Source organism: Lissotriton vulgaris, chromosome 10 (genome assembly GCF_964263255.1).
Source record: "Lissotriton vulgaris chromosome 10, aLisVul1.2, whole genome shotgun sequence".
Taxonomy (NCBI): Eukaryota; Metazoa; Chordata; class Amphibia; order Caudata; family Salamandridae; genus Lissotriton; species Lissotriton vulgaris.
Genome location: NC_141698.1, coordinates 176,878,756 through 176,893,939, shown reverse-complemented (window position 1 = coordinate 176,893,939; position 15,184 = coordinate 176,878,756). Strand labels below are relative to the sequence as shown.

General features: G+C 47.0%; 1 protein-coding gene across 1 annotated transcript in view; it reads left to right on the top strand.

Annotated features, from left to right (window-relative positions):
* MYO15A (myosin XVA) overlaps positions 1-15,184 on the top strand; it is a 1,716,372-nt gene that overhangs the window by 898,623 nt on the left and 802,565 nt on the right. Inside the window, exons 39-40 of the mRNA XM_086939741.1 lie at positions 970-1,125; positions 2,093-2,186. Of these exons, the coding sequence (XP_086795867.1) occupies positions 970-1,125; positions 2,093-2,186 (250 nt within the window). The remainder of the gene's footprint in view (positions 1-969; positions 1,126-2,092; positions 2,187-15,184) is intronic.

Below are 15,184 nucleotides of genomic sequence, written 5' to 3'. Positions count from 1 at the left end.
ACCTTGATCGCACACAAGCTGGACGATCAACCCTTGCTAGGGTATGTTGGGGCCAAGAAAGTGAAGATAGTGTAGAAATGGATAATCTCATGATGTATAGTGTTCTGCATTAAGATCTGTTATGCATTGTCAAAAAGCAACCCCTGAGGGTTTGTGCAATCATTTCACCAGAACCAAGGCTGCGACCACTACGTTAGCTTGTGGAGTCCGTGTTGTGTGTTTTACACTCGTTCACAAGTCATTACTGTCTGAATGTTCAGGTCTTTCATAATGGGCACTTTACCCATTCAGTCCTGCAGGACCTTTTGATTTAATCCATTTTGCAGACCCACCTCCAGGTGGTATTACTTGGGTATTTATTCTAAGGGGAAGAATCTGTAGCTAGAAGTCTCTATCAGATTAGCAAGTTACTTATCTTCGGTAACGCCTTATCTGGTAGATACGTTTTCTAATTGCAGATTCTCCCCGCTCTGCAAAGTGATTCAGTAGGGTCACCCATCTGAGGGCCTCAATAATACACACCAGTGTGCCAGCATTCTTTGTGGCTCGGTGCTTTTGGCATGAAAGTCTCAAAAAGAAACTGTCATTGCACTAGTGTAGCGCCTATCTAGACACCTCCCATGTCATTTCCGGTGCTGAAGACGACAAATAAATGTAATGTAAATGTGTGTGTCTTGTAAAGTCCATGACGCCACATACCAGCGTGTAGAGGAATTGCTTGAAAGTTTCCGGATCCGGCTGACACTTGAAGGTAAAGAATCTACAGCTAGATAGAGTCTCTACTAGATGAGGCATTACCAAAGTAAGTAACTTGTTGATCTGAGGTTTATTGCACCTACAAGACAAATCTCTTTTGTATTGCATGAAAATATAAAATAAATTCTGAATGGAGCTGATTGAAAGTCTGTGTCTTGGAGATAGTGTAAGTGTGCTTTATTGTGAAATAGCCTTTTACTATTTGTTTGACAGGCCCGACAGATGACGGTACAAGCAATGGCCCTCCAGCAGCACATGACAGGTCCATCCCAGCCCCCCAGCCCAGTTCGCTCACCACAGAATGTATCGGGCTCAGTGCGGGCATCTCCCGGTGCTAGCCCAAGACCACGATCTGGAGCTCCTCAACAGGTGTGTCAAAGATTATGTTCTACACCCTTGTTTCATTATAACATGACACTGTTTTTAAATTCTTAGCAAAGTCAGTTACATCATAACTTCGAAGACTTTTTGCTTAAAGGCAGTTTTCTTGCTGGCAAAACTCCAACAGACTGTGCATCACTAAAGTCTCTAGTAGTGGTAAACCTTAGACTAAAGGCACCTTTACACGCCATGCTTTCTTCCTGTGGAATGGCGTACCGCCTGAAGAAAACCTCATGCATTGTAACTTTTTTATTTCGCATTGCTGTTTAAAAACATTTGAAACACATCACTCTGTGGTGGGGTATTTTCAGGTTGACACTAACCTAGCAGAAAAATAATGCCTTTAGTACAAATGTAAGCATACCATGTTCAATAATGTTAGGTATCTTAATGGAGTAGGATATCTTTTCTGGCCTTGAGAAGAAGCCTATCTTACAATGTTCGCACTGTCTTAACCTGGGTGCAAAGTGAAACATAGATGAGGGCTGTTATTCAAAGGATATTATTTACAAGTTAATTTTAGTGACAAATTCACGATGTGATATTCTTTTCTGGTTAAACAATTAATTTACTTGTGGATTTTAGGACAACCTAGTTGGCAGGTATCTTTACATTGTCCTTGGTCATGGTGTTAGGTTCAGAATTAATTTGATGAAAAGCAAGCTCTCCCCAAAATGTATTGAGGTTCCTCTCCCACCCCTCCCCAAGAATGGAAAACTAAATAAATACATAAAAAATGTGAGGGAAGATGGGAATGTTAAGGCTTGTACTTGGTGCTGTTTGAATCAAATAACTTCGATGTAAAACAGGGATTAGATTTGCTTGCCTGGCTTTTTCAGCTGCCATAGCACCCCATCAGACAGTTACATTAGGATGCCCTTTTTCTCTTTTGCTAAAACATTTCAATATCTTATCTATTTTTATTTGTTTGGTTTCTGTGACTGATGCTTGTTAGAGAAGAGCTGTGAACGGTTTGCCAAGCAGACAAGGATCATCCAACCGACCAGGGATGTCGCCTGTGTTTCCTCGGGAAAGACCGGCAGGTCCTGGTAAGTTCTACCCCTGGCTCCTGAGCCTTGCACTACATAATGCTGCATTCTTTGGTGAGATGTTGTTATGATCAGGAGAGAGAAATGTTAGCTTTCAAATATAGGATGCAATACAGGATTGCTGCTCATATGTTTTATAGAGGCTTTTGAACAACAAGCTAATGCATTTGATGACAGTTTGATGAAAGTTAAAAGTCTTGGTACACCAAATCACTCATACATTTGGACCAAGCCAACATTATGAGTTTCAATTAACTAATTATTCAAATCATCAGATGATGTTTTGATTGCTTGCTTGCAGCGCACTCAGTTTACAAGCACACTAGATCTGCAATAACAGCCCTACCAAATACCACGCATTGTGGGTTAGATAAGCTCATTTTAGTGCTTGTGTCTGCATTTCTGCAAAAAAATGCATTCATCACACATTATAGCACCTCTGGGACCACACCACGATGAGCTGTGCTATCGCCAGAGCTCAGCCGCCTTAATAAATGTGCCAAACAGCAGGTGAGTGTATTAAAATTGGCTTGCTCTGATGCCTGCCTATGACAAATTAATTGTATCGGAAGTGATCACACTGGCCTTGGTCAGTGTTTACAGTCATAGCGGGCCATCTTGGGCTTCAAATCGACCCGAAGCCTGATCTTTGAGTGTAATGGGGAACTTGGAGTGCATGGTATCTATTGTAGCAGAGGGAAACATGAATTAACAACTCACTTTGCTGCCAGATAGAGGGAAGGTCCGTATCTTGCCTTGTTTTTCAGAATGTCATGTAGCACCCTTGGTGACCACATGCAGGATATAATTGGCAGAATAGGGAGTCACACAGGTGGCAGCTTTGTTTTTAGGTCTCGCCTGACAGCGCGCATACGCTGCTGCTGAGAGGGATATTGTATACAGTAAAGGGCTTGGAGCCCGCCCATTACTTACTTTTTAGAGGCTTAATTTTCACTCTTCTTGGCTGCCTCCTAATTGGCCACCACATTCCTCATGGCACTTTGTTGCATCTATGCGGCTCAGGGACCAAGTACTTATTGATTTTGTTTGGTTAGTGTCCTTGCGCTGCCTCATCTTGCTTGCCCGTTCACTTACCTCCTCCTCCTTTGCTGCTAGCTCGCCCCTCCTCCCTTCCCTTTTCACTGCTGCTTGCTTCCTCAGTTGATTGTTGCTTCCCCCATTCCTTCTTGTTTAATATATTTTCTGAGTTTTGACTGAAAACACTTCCTTATGCCCGGCTGGCATGCACAGACGGAGCCTTGAGATGAAAATGCTTTTTCGGAGTGGTAGATGTTTCTGCCTCTTAGCATTTTTTTCTTGCTTTCTCCTTCATTGTTGCCTTCTACCTCCTCCATCGTTACTTTCCTGTACCCCCACACCCTCCTGCTTCACTGCTATTATGGTTGTAATCATGAGGTGGCTTGCATCTACAGGGAGGAGAGGGTGGGTGCCATGTGCTCCGCTCCGTGCCTCTTCTGAGGAACTGGATGCTGCAATGCGGGCACCAGTCCTGGCGCTGTGAGAGCAGCTCCCTGATTTGAGGGAGCGGCCTCACTTGGTTCTCCCTGGTGCCTTGGAGCCCTATACGTACTCTAACCCAGCTGTCTTAAGATATCTGGGTTAGAGTTTTCAAATTGCGCATGTGTGGCTGCCCATCGCAAAACAGCCCTGCGGTAGGCCCAAGGTACCCCCTGGGCAGGGTGCAGTGTATGTGAAAGGTAGGACATGTACTGGTGTGTGTAACATGTCCTGATAGTGAAATACTGCCAATTTTGGTTTTCAATTATTGAAAGGCTATCTTGCCCATAGGACAGAATGGGGTATGTTTTGTAACATTTTGCAAGAATATCTTCCCGTGGGGATAAGATAGAAAAATGGAGTTTAGTACCCCTGAATTCAGAATTTAATTACACATATTTTAGTAAAGATGTTTTTAAATTATGTGTTTGAAAATAACACTTTTAGAAAGTGACTATTTTCCTTGTTCAACCTTCCTGTGTGCCTCTGCCTGTTTGTGGATTGGCTGTTTGGCTTTGGAGTGACAGGGTCTGGATAAGTCAGCACTAGGCTAAATAGGCCTGATCTGCATTTGGAGTGGTGGAAGGAGTAGCACCTGTACCTGAATAGGGCTGTGCCTGCCCCCACAATGCTGGCTCCGCCCCCTGTGGTGTGCCTGGGACCAAGGCCCACTCTGACAAAGGATGTTGTTGTTCACTGGCAGAGTGCCCCAGAACTGGTTTGAACTGGGCTCAGAGTCCCTTGCACAAAGAGTACAAAGACATTTTGGGGTATAAGTATTAGGCCTAAAACCCCTGAACTTTAGACCATTCCTGGAATTCAAGAGGAACCTTTTCCAAGGAGAAGAGCTGGAGAGACTGAGGAGAAGTACTGCCCTTGCTGTGTGTCTGGGGTTGGTCTGCAGCTGCTGTTTCTGCCAAGGAAAAGAGAATGACTTTGCTGTGTGCTGTGCCCCCTGCTTGAAGGAGAACTCCAAAGGCTAAAGTGTGCTGACCTCCTGTTCTGAAGTCTCAGGGACAGAAAAGACTTCCTGCAAATCTGCTGGTGCTGCTGGAGTCTGCCATCTGTAAGTCCTGCTGGCTGCAGGAGGTTGTTTTTGCAGGCCTCTGCCTGGTCTCGTGTCTTGCCTGTGGGCCAAGCACCCTGCCTCCTGATGCCCAAAGCGCATGCCAGGAACATTGCTGCCGGTGCCCCCCACGCCCTCTGACCTTGCCCATATCAGAGGTCAACTTCTCGCCTGATACTCCTGATTCATTCCAGCGGCACCGAGTGACATCTGTCCCTAGGTCGCAGTCGTGGCAGGCATAACTCCAGGGTGGTGGTGAGGGGGGGGATGGAGGTCGAGCAGGGAGGGAGATTTAATTAAAATAAAAAATATATTTACCTTACCTTAGCCAGGTTGTCCGGACCCGCGTCTTCGCTGGTTCTCTGCTCCTGACAGGAAGCAGGCAGCCTCCCTGCCCTCAGCCAATCACAACGCTGCAATGGCAGCATTGTTATTGGCTGGGACGCCAACCACACAGGCGTCTATGGGGAGGCCATTTTCTCCATGTAGGTTGCATGCATCCTACATTGAGAAAATGAAGAGTGTGTATGACTGGTTTGGTCGCCCCTGGGGCCAATTAAACAGTCAGCGCACTCACAGTGAGACAAGCCACTCCTCCCCTGCCATACAACAGGACCGCCGCACGTGCCCACCCTCAATCAAACCCTTCTGCTTTCTCGCAGTGCGCGAAGCAGAAACATAAAATGCTATTTGTAATACCATTTTATGTTTTTGCTTCTCGCACTGCGAGAAAGCAGTGGGGAGACGCTCCTCTGCCCACAAGGAGGAGCCGCCTCTTTTAGGTCGATAAACTTACCTTCCCTGCTAGGACGCTAATCTACCTCCTGAGGAGCTATCTTATCTTCGACAGTGAGGTAACATGTGCCATATTGTTTCACTGAATGACACCAAGTGCAAAGGGTCAGCTTCTGCTTCTCTCCCCAGAAAGGTGCCTACATGGGCTGTGTCTGTAATAAGCACAGCTGCAATACTCGGACTGTAATGCATTCATAAATAGTTACCATTAGATACATTTATGTGAAAAGTACAATCAGCGTTCCTTACAGGTCTCAGGTTTGTGGCCCTCACCTCTAAATACATAGTCGTAAGAGGTGTTCGTTTATGATCTAAGTTGGAGCGAAATGTGATCTGTGCGCACCGGAAGGTTTTAAAGTGCTATGCAAAAAGTTTACCATGTTTTCAAAAATCTGACTACGATTAACACGTTTACAATTATATAGCTCTCTATGTATTTACTCCAGAGTTACATAAACCTCCTGTTATATAGCCATCTTGTACCCTGTTGTGTGTGATGTTACAGAACCAGCACCAGAAGGAAGCCATGCCTATGTATAACCTCAGCAGACTTTTGTGAACAGCATTTCCAGTCAGAAGTACAAATCCTCTTCAGTCTTTAAATGCCCATGTGGAATTAGAGTGTGTTTATTTGCTTGGTAAATACTCAAAAAAGTGTTCATATTTATCTAGTCTTTGATTGTACTCAAAAAGCAAATAGTTACCATACCATTTCATGAGAGCTTTAGTTGTATGCACTGTAGATATTAGGGCTCAAATTTTGTACTATATTGAATCCAGGAGTCTGGAACCAGTTACCTATAACAGGGGGCCAACATGGTTATAAACTCAATCCTGTTGTTTATGATCTTGTTTCTGTTGTTTATGATATTGTTTGTTGCTCTTGGCAGGACCAGGTATAGTTTATTTACTTCTTTCTGTCTGTGAGTCCTCTTGATTTTCCATATTACCAAGCCACTGTGGCCAAACTCCCCAGAACAAAAAAAGTAGATTGCTATAAAAAAAAAAGGGGATTAAAGTTACCCAAGTCAGATAGTGATTTAGTAATTTTTAGCTAAAGTTCAAGTGACATTTTAGTATCTAAAGTGTACAAGAATGCAAGTCAAGGCACTAAAGTCTATACAATAAAATACAAAAATTGTAAAACAGTCAGTAGCCCTGAACATTCACGTGAGCAGGTAGGTGAGCTTTATGTTTTCTTTCTTATCTGCCTCACCCACCTTTTGTAGTGCATTTCGAGTTGCAAGCTGCATGTGTCAACTCCACCCTCTTTACACATGCCGTACTCCTTCACCTCCAGGCTCCATCTGGCTCCGACCATGTCCTCTGACCATTTCTTGACAATATCTAAAATATCTCTCACAAGAGCCCCCAGGAAAATATATCTACTGCGGTGCACAACACCACTGTATTTCCCCCGTCAAACCACCGGCTACACATTGGAATAAGAAGGCACAGCTGTGATCAAGTGAAGCAGTGCCGCGACTAGACTCCAAGTCCAATATGATGATCAAGTTCTCTGAGACTTGCACCAGGTTTCAATCCCCACACTGGTACGAGTATCACTGAATAGAAGCTACAGTGGCATCTGTCCTTGATGTCCTCCACGGAATTGAATTAAATGACAAGGAGGCAACAAAGATGCAACCAGCCCTTTCACAGCACAACAGGAGGCCTCACATGTAAATGATTTCAATTCCCAATACCAAGTGAATGCTATATATCAACATTTAATAAACGTTAGCAGAGTAAGTCCGAATATGTGAAGCAGCATGCACTTATAACAGCAGCTACCTGCAGGATGAGCTATCTGTTTGAAAAAGTGTAGTCACTTCTACAGACATGAATTCCTAGAGGCGTGAGTAGTTTTTATAAAGCATTCCTTTTAGTTGCATTTTCGTTATGAAATCAATTATCACATAGTTTACTTATTCTAGCCAAAGTGTGAAAGAGTGCATGGAGTGTGGCTTGGTCACTGTTGAAGACATCTAGAGTGCTCCAATTCAATTAAGAAGTATACTGGTAATTGCACTTGTTGGATCAGCGTTCAATGCAGATATTCGGAAATTATGATGAATCTAAGAAAGAATTATCAGTCATTAGATTGCTATTTTATGTTCTGTTCAGAAATGTAAGGAAATGCCCCTTTTTGCATGATCCCCCCAGAGAGTTGGAATGATGCTGCTGTTTTTTCAGCTCAGAGAGTGTACCGAGACCTGCAAAACAGACCTCAGTTCAGGTACTCTGGCCCTTAAAATGGGTATGTCTGATTAGCTCACACATAATTGGCATAAGTTAACTTATAAGACCCTGGTATGTGGTACCACTGGTACCCAGGGCCTGTTGTTAAAAGTGTCCCTTGTGGAATACTGCAATTGTTGTGCCACCACAAGTGTGACAAAGTAAAGCAAGACTACCAGCCTGCTATTGCTTGCTGGTAAAGGAGTTTTCAGGCTGCTAACTCGAATTTGCCATCTAAACTCATGACAAAGTCTAAAATTTCTGTTTTAATATATGTCACCCCTAAGACTATCTAGCCCTAATGCTGGGTGTTGTATATTAAACAATTAGATGTGTTTTTACTTGTCCTAACAATAAAGACCCCAAATTGTTCTTTTTGCTTTAGAAAGGCTAGAAGCCCCATTGGTCAGTACAGGGTTTACAGGCTGACAACTCAGTTGTGGTATCTTCTGGATGGGACTACTAAAGTTGATATTTCAAGTCATTAAATGGATTGTTACAGTATACTCGACTGGGTGCCCATGTCAAATTTATTGTAGCTTTTAAGTAAATGGCAGCTTTAGAAAGTTGTCCAGGTTTCGTAGTGACCGTTACGGCTGCTGGCCACAAGACAGCCTTCAGCTCTCCTGTTGGGGTGGTGAAAGGTGGGTGGGGGGGTGCGAACGGCTCTCAGGAAGAAACACAAGGGCCTGCCTTTCCGGCAGGAAAGCCACAAGGGGTGTGAGCCGAAAAGGCAAGCTTCAAAGGGAAAGCCACCCTTGAAGGGCAAATGGTGGACACATATATGCCAGTAGATCAACGTTCTGGACCCCTAGCCCGTGGGTGGAGGAAAATATAGTGGACAGTGAACAATGTAGTTATTGGTAACACTACGTATCCTCTCCCCGAGCCTCATCCTGAAAGTAAGATAATAATGGCGACCATATATCCCTGGGTTGAGATGCAATGGGTAAGAGTTCAGTATGCCGTGCAGATTGTTCCTGGCAGAATATGATATCATTAAGCCGCTCTTTAAACTTAGGGGCCCTCCCTCTGCTCCATCTGCAAGCTATTCATCTTTTATCCATCAAAAGTGCCAGTGCCGTATATCGACGTTATGCCAATGGGACATGCTTCACATAGCTCAGCAAAGCCATCAGTGGTGAGGCTTCTATACATACATTAGTCATATGATTCAATGCTGTAAAAACCTTACCCCAATAATCGAGTACTGCCGGACAGTTCCAGGCCAGGTGTAAAAAATCAGCTTGTGGTGCCTTACATCTATCACACCTATCAGTCTCTCTGAGTTTACGCTTATGCATGCGAACCGGAGTGCGGTATAGTCTATGAAGATATTTGTAGTGTATTATCCTCAATCTGCTACTGGCCGAGATTCGTTCTGTTTGCGAGCAGCAGTACTCCCATTGCTCCTCCGTTATGGGTTGTCCTAGATCCTCTTCCCATTTGGAGTGAGATGGTGTGACTCCGGCAGTGTGTTGAGCATGCGTTGTGCGATAAAGCAAGGATACTAGTTGTCTCTGCGAGGGCTGCAGAAGTGTCTGCAGTGGCGGAAGAGTCTGGGGCTCGCATGGGAAATCTGCTTGTAGAGATCTGATACCCTGCCGCAGGCGGAGGTACAAGAACAGATCCATTGGAGTGCCCTGCGCTCCCTAAAACATGGCAGCCGACTCCCTGAACTTCCCATTCTCGTACAGATCTCCCAAAGTTTTTAGGGATAGGCGGTCTCGTAGTTTATGAAAGAGTGCTTCCTGTAGAAGGGGCATATCTGGATGATAAACTAATGGCAAGAGTGGTGAGTAAGGCATTGGGTTCTCAAATCGACGCGCAGTCTGCTGCCATGCCGTAAAAGTGGCATTTACAGTAGTCTGAGTGCATTCCAGGGCCGGCACATGTGTATATATAGCGCCCTCTATCAGTATAGGGTGTGCTAACCAATGCTCCGCTGCCAGCTGTGGCATATATTTAGGTTGATGAATCCAAAAATATAAATAGTGTGCCTGAGCGCTGAAGTAATATTGTTCGAAATCCGGTATATCAAAACCTCCGGTCGAGTAAGGCCTAGTCAGTATAGTCCACTGTAGTCTAGCTTGCTTACCCCCCCATACCAACCGAATCATCTCAGATCTGAGCATTTTAAAAAATTGTCTTCCCGGAAAAAAAGGAATATTCAAAAAGAGATACAGTAACTGGGGTAGGATCACCATTTTAATCAATGATGCCCTTCCTGCCATAGACAGCGGGAGCTTCACCCAGCGATCAACCTTATCTGTTATACGAGTGATGGCCACTCCATAATTGAGCCTCATGAGTTCTTCCTTATTTCTACTGATCCGAATCCCCCAAATAGCGGAGCTTGTCCTCAAACCACTCCAGCGGGTACTCCAAAGGAAAGCGTGCCACTGAGTCAGTGAGAGGGAAGAGGCACGACTTTCCCCAATTGATCCTGACGCTAGAGAATTGCCCGAAAACAATGAATTCTCGCAGGAGCGTATTTAAATTGTGCTGTGCGTCTTTCACATATAAAGTGATGTCATCTGCATACATTGAGATTAATATTGGTCTCATGTTGCATTGCAGAGCCATAGTATTGTGATGTTGTCGTAATCGTGCTGCAAGAGGTTCCGTGGCCAGGGCGAAGAGTAAGGAGGACAGAGGACACCCCTGGCGCGTACCTCTAGTAATCAAGAACGTTGGGGACACTTGGCCGTTGATTAGCACTTTGGCTCCCGGCCTGTGATACAGGAGACGAATCCATGATAAAAAAAGCAGTGGAAAACCCATCCGGCTCATTACCGCAAATATGTAGTGCCATTCAATAGAATCAAAAGCCTTAGTGGCGTCTAAAAATATCGCAGCAAAAGGTAAGTCAGGGGCAACATTATTCAGCAGGGTGAATAGGGTTCTCAAATTATGAGAGGTGGTCCTCCCGGGGACAAACCCAGACTGATCCGGAAGGATGAGGTGTTCCAGTAAAAGGTTCAGCCGCTTGGCTATGAGTTTCGCTAGGATTTTGGCATCAGAATTAATCAAGGAAAGCGGCCGGTACGACTCGCACTGGTGAGCCGGCTTTTCTGGTTTCAACAAGGATATTATCAAAACTTCTCTCATAGATGGGGGGAGTGTTCCCACCTCTAGGTACTCTTCATAGACTTCGCGAAGGATCGGGCCATGACATCAATATAAGTCTTGTAGAATTCCACGGGGATACCGTCCATGCCCGTGGCCTTTCCAGACTGCATCCCCATTATGGCCTCGCGGACCTCATCTAATTCGAACGGAGCACATAGGAATTTACGATGCACATCGCTTAACCAGCCAAGAGCCACATCTCCCAGAAAGTCATCCAAGTTTATATTCGGAGGACCTGAAGTGGTATATAGCGTTTCATAATGCTGTGTGAATTCGGCCAATATGCTGGCCGTGTCGCAACAGCGCGTTCCATCTGCCCTTTCTCGTTCTACAATATAGCTGGAGTATCGTGGTTTGCAGACCACGTCCGCTAGAGTTTTCCCAAAATGTTCTCCCTCACCATATCGACGAGCTTGCCAATGCTTCCCCCGGAAGTTGGATTCTCTGAGCGCCTCCTCAGTGTATTCTATGAGTTTAGACCTGATTTTCCCCTGTGTGTCTGTATCGGGTGCGTGATGCAGTGCATTTTCAAGTGTCCGCAGCTCGCGCTCTAACCTATGGAGCGTATTAAGTATGTCCCGAAGTACCCCAGAACCCTTAGAGATACAGAATCCTCTCAGTGTTACATTAAAGGCCTCCCATATGGTTTCTACAATTTTCACTGAACCCCTGTTGCGTGCAAAAAAATCAAGTATCTCCTCACGCAGTTCTTCCTGGAAGACTGCATCCATCAGCATGCGGGGATTCATTCGCCAAGCTCTGCATGGAGGGCTGAAGTCCGCAGATGAGAGCGTTAGCTTAATAGGGGCATGATCCGAATAAGTCCGGGCCAAGTGCTTTACCGCACAGATGGCAGGTCCAAGCCCCAAGTGACAAACCAATAGTCAAGCCTCGCCCAAGTGGCCGCATGTGCTGTAAAATGCGTGCCCTCCCTCAGCGAGGGGTGGAAGTGCCTCCATGCGTCTAGCAGATGATGTTCCGAGATGATATCTTTGAGTAAACTACCTGCCTTAGTGTGGTGTCGCGAGGCAGGGTGAGATCTGTCCCAGGTGGGCGCATATGTGACATTAAAATCCCCACCCCATACAATGTGGTTCGACCCAATAGCTATCACTGCTTCCCACAACCGAAAGAAAAACTCCGGGTCATCGACATTAGGCCCGTAACAACAAATCAGTGTGACCGATTCAACACCCAATCTTCCCCACATCATGCAATATCTTCCCTGATCATCACTGGACGATCCCACCAAATGGAAAGGCACCTGTTTCTTAATCAATATGGCCGTGCCCCTAGCATAGCTGGAGTACGAGGAGAAAACCCCGTTCAGAGCCCATCTCGAGGCGAACGCAGCAGTCTGCTGGGGCAAAAAGTGAGTTTCCGGCAGCATAGCTATATGCGTATTATGTCTATCTAAGTATGCCAGCACTTGACGCTTCTTGCGAGGATCACCTAGCCCCCTTACATTTCATGTAACAATGTTCAGTTGTGCCGTACCATCATTTGCCATACAATAATCAAAAAAAGGGAAAAAAGCCTGCCTCGGCACATCTCCTCAGTTTAACAAAAGAAGCACACTCTATAAGTCGCTGAGCAGACAGTGCATGTTGAGCCTTCAACTTTAAATCACCATTTATTAGCCGTACGCTGTGTGTACCTACCATGAACCTAACAGTGAAACCAGAACTAGTTACTGCTTTCCTTTGCTCCCCCCGACCCTCCCCCTCCCACTGAAGCAACCCCAACTCCCCAGCATAGTGAACCATCCCACCCCTCCCTACCCATCCAATCAAACCAATACAAAGAAAAATTCCCGCCAGCTCTTGTGGCCAGGCGAACACCCTATGGAGGTCATCTAGGCGGCAACATGAACCTCCCCACACCCCCGGAGCCCGTGTTATGACACACTACAACTCCTACGAGTAATTGGGGGGGCCCGGCGAGGCATCTACCAGCAGTTCAGAGGGGACCCCGTCTTTACAAGTACACAGTTCAAACAGTCTTTATCCCAATCTGAGTCAATCGTACTTACAGGAACACTGCATATGTGAAATCTAGCATAGTGTAGGGTATCTTACTGTTCCTCTGCCCCTGCCCCTTCCATCGGCGACTGTCGACCTTCATCTTCTCCCTCCGTCGATCGGGCTGTGTGCCGAAGGCGCTTGAGAAACTCGTCCACCTGCTGTGGCTTGGTAAAGAAATGTTGGCGACCCTGATGGGTCACTCGCTGCCTTGCCGGGTACAGGAGGGCATAATCAATTTGGGCTTTTCGCAATTTTGCTTTGACGTCTAGGAATTTCCTCCGTTCCTCCTGTACTATTGGTGTGAAGTCTGGGAACATCGTGAAGGAGTTACCTTCCTAAGATAGTGCCTGTTTGCCACGGGCTGCCCCTAATGCAACATCTCGGTCCCTGTAATTTAGCAGCTTGGCAATTATGGGACTCGGGTCGCACCAGGCTTGGGTCTAGGTCCCAACGACCTATGCGCCCGCTCCACAATGAATTGGGAGGAGAAAGCCTCAGTACCCACCGCGGCCAGCAGAAGCCTCTCAACATACTCTTCCATTCGACCAGTGTTCGTGGATTCCGGAATCCCTAAAATACGTATGTTGTTCCTTCGACTCCTCGCCTCCAAATCCTCATTCTTGCCAGCTTTGACGCTTAGTAAGTTATCCATTCTAGAAAGCTGTGAGGCATGCCTTGCCACCACATCGTCCGAATCCGATATGCGCCTCTCCGTTTCTATTATGCGCTCCTCGTGGACATCCATTTTGTGGACGATAGCATCCATGCAGGAGGATAGCCTGTCGACCTTGTCCGCAATTGTTGCAAACCCCTGGCGCACTTCTCGTAGGATGTCCTGTATTTCTGTGGGTTGTACCACGGCGGTATCGGCTGATTTGCTGGTGGCCAGGGCCGTAGGCTGCTCTTGCCCCGTCCGGGCGGTACGCCGGGGCGCCTCAAAGCTGAGCTTAGGCTGCTTTGCATCATTCTTGCCCATGATGCCGTATAGGTAGTCCTGTGTGCCCAGTCCAGGTAGTGACAGACAAATGCTTATATTCTCCGCAATGAGGTGGCAGCCTGCAACTCGGGGGGGGGGGGGGGTGTCAACTCCAGCGCAGAGATGTGGGTTCCCAGTCCGAGTCCCTGTAGCACTGTCCCTTGTCAAACAGTCCGTGAGGCCACCTGCCACTGGGTCGCTCAAGAGGCACTACTGGTGCAAGGTTGGGGGTCAGGCCGAGATGAACAGTATCGCCACTTTCCAGGAAGTCCCCCTCAGGCTAACATGATCTGGTAGTCGGGGCACTGTAGGGCAAGCAGGGTAGCAGACAGGTGTTGCGTGTAGGAAGAGTATGGGCCACGCGTGCAGTCCCTTATAGTTTCTATTTAGGCTCAAAGCAGGGGCATCCCCCCAGTAAATCAGCAGGATCAGCTCCATAATACCGCTTCCTGCGGCTCCCTGCACCATAATGAGGCCGCAGAGTCAAGAAGGACCAAAGCCCACGCTGTTATCTGGCCACGAGGGGACAGCGGTCGTTCCCCCCCTCCTTACCGCTGTTGCTCATGCGGTTCCCTTCGACCTCCACTCCTGATCCGGGTCGGGGGGGGCTCCTCCGTGTACGCGGCACCAGCCGCTTGCCACAGACTGGACACCCGAGGTCGGCAGGACGCTCCGTACTGCAGTTCCTCTTCTGTGCGGCCTATGCTTCCGCTCCGCGCCGCGGTCTCACGTAATCGGCAGGGCCGGCCGGCTCTCAGTCCCCGCTTCGCGACCAGCCGCCGTCCACCCTACCAAAGCGACAGCAGGGGCTCCGCTGCACCGATCTCCTGAAACTTGCACACTATGTTGTGGGGGCCCACGACAGGGATTGCTGCTGTTGGGGGCCTCTGGGAAGCTGATTTAGCAGGATAAATGGAGGATTTTGAACGCCGGGCGGTGAGAGCCTCACGTAGTGGCGGCCATTCACCAGTGCGCCACCTAGCGCCTCTATCGATCTTGCTGATCCTTGGCCTAGCAAAGAGAGCACTGTGCCTGTGATGCACTACTTGAGAAAAAGTAGTCTCTCAGCCCCAGACAGTAGAAGTGGCTCCAAGAGTAAGTTGGCAGACTTCTTTTTCCAGCTATAGGGCCACAAAAAGCTGAAGAAGCCTGCCTTTGCAAGTTGGGAGCCATAAATGCTTGACCGCCGAAAGACAGCCTGAGAGAACGAGTCCCAACACTCAAAAGTTGCACCCACGTCTGCTGG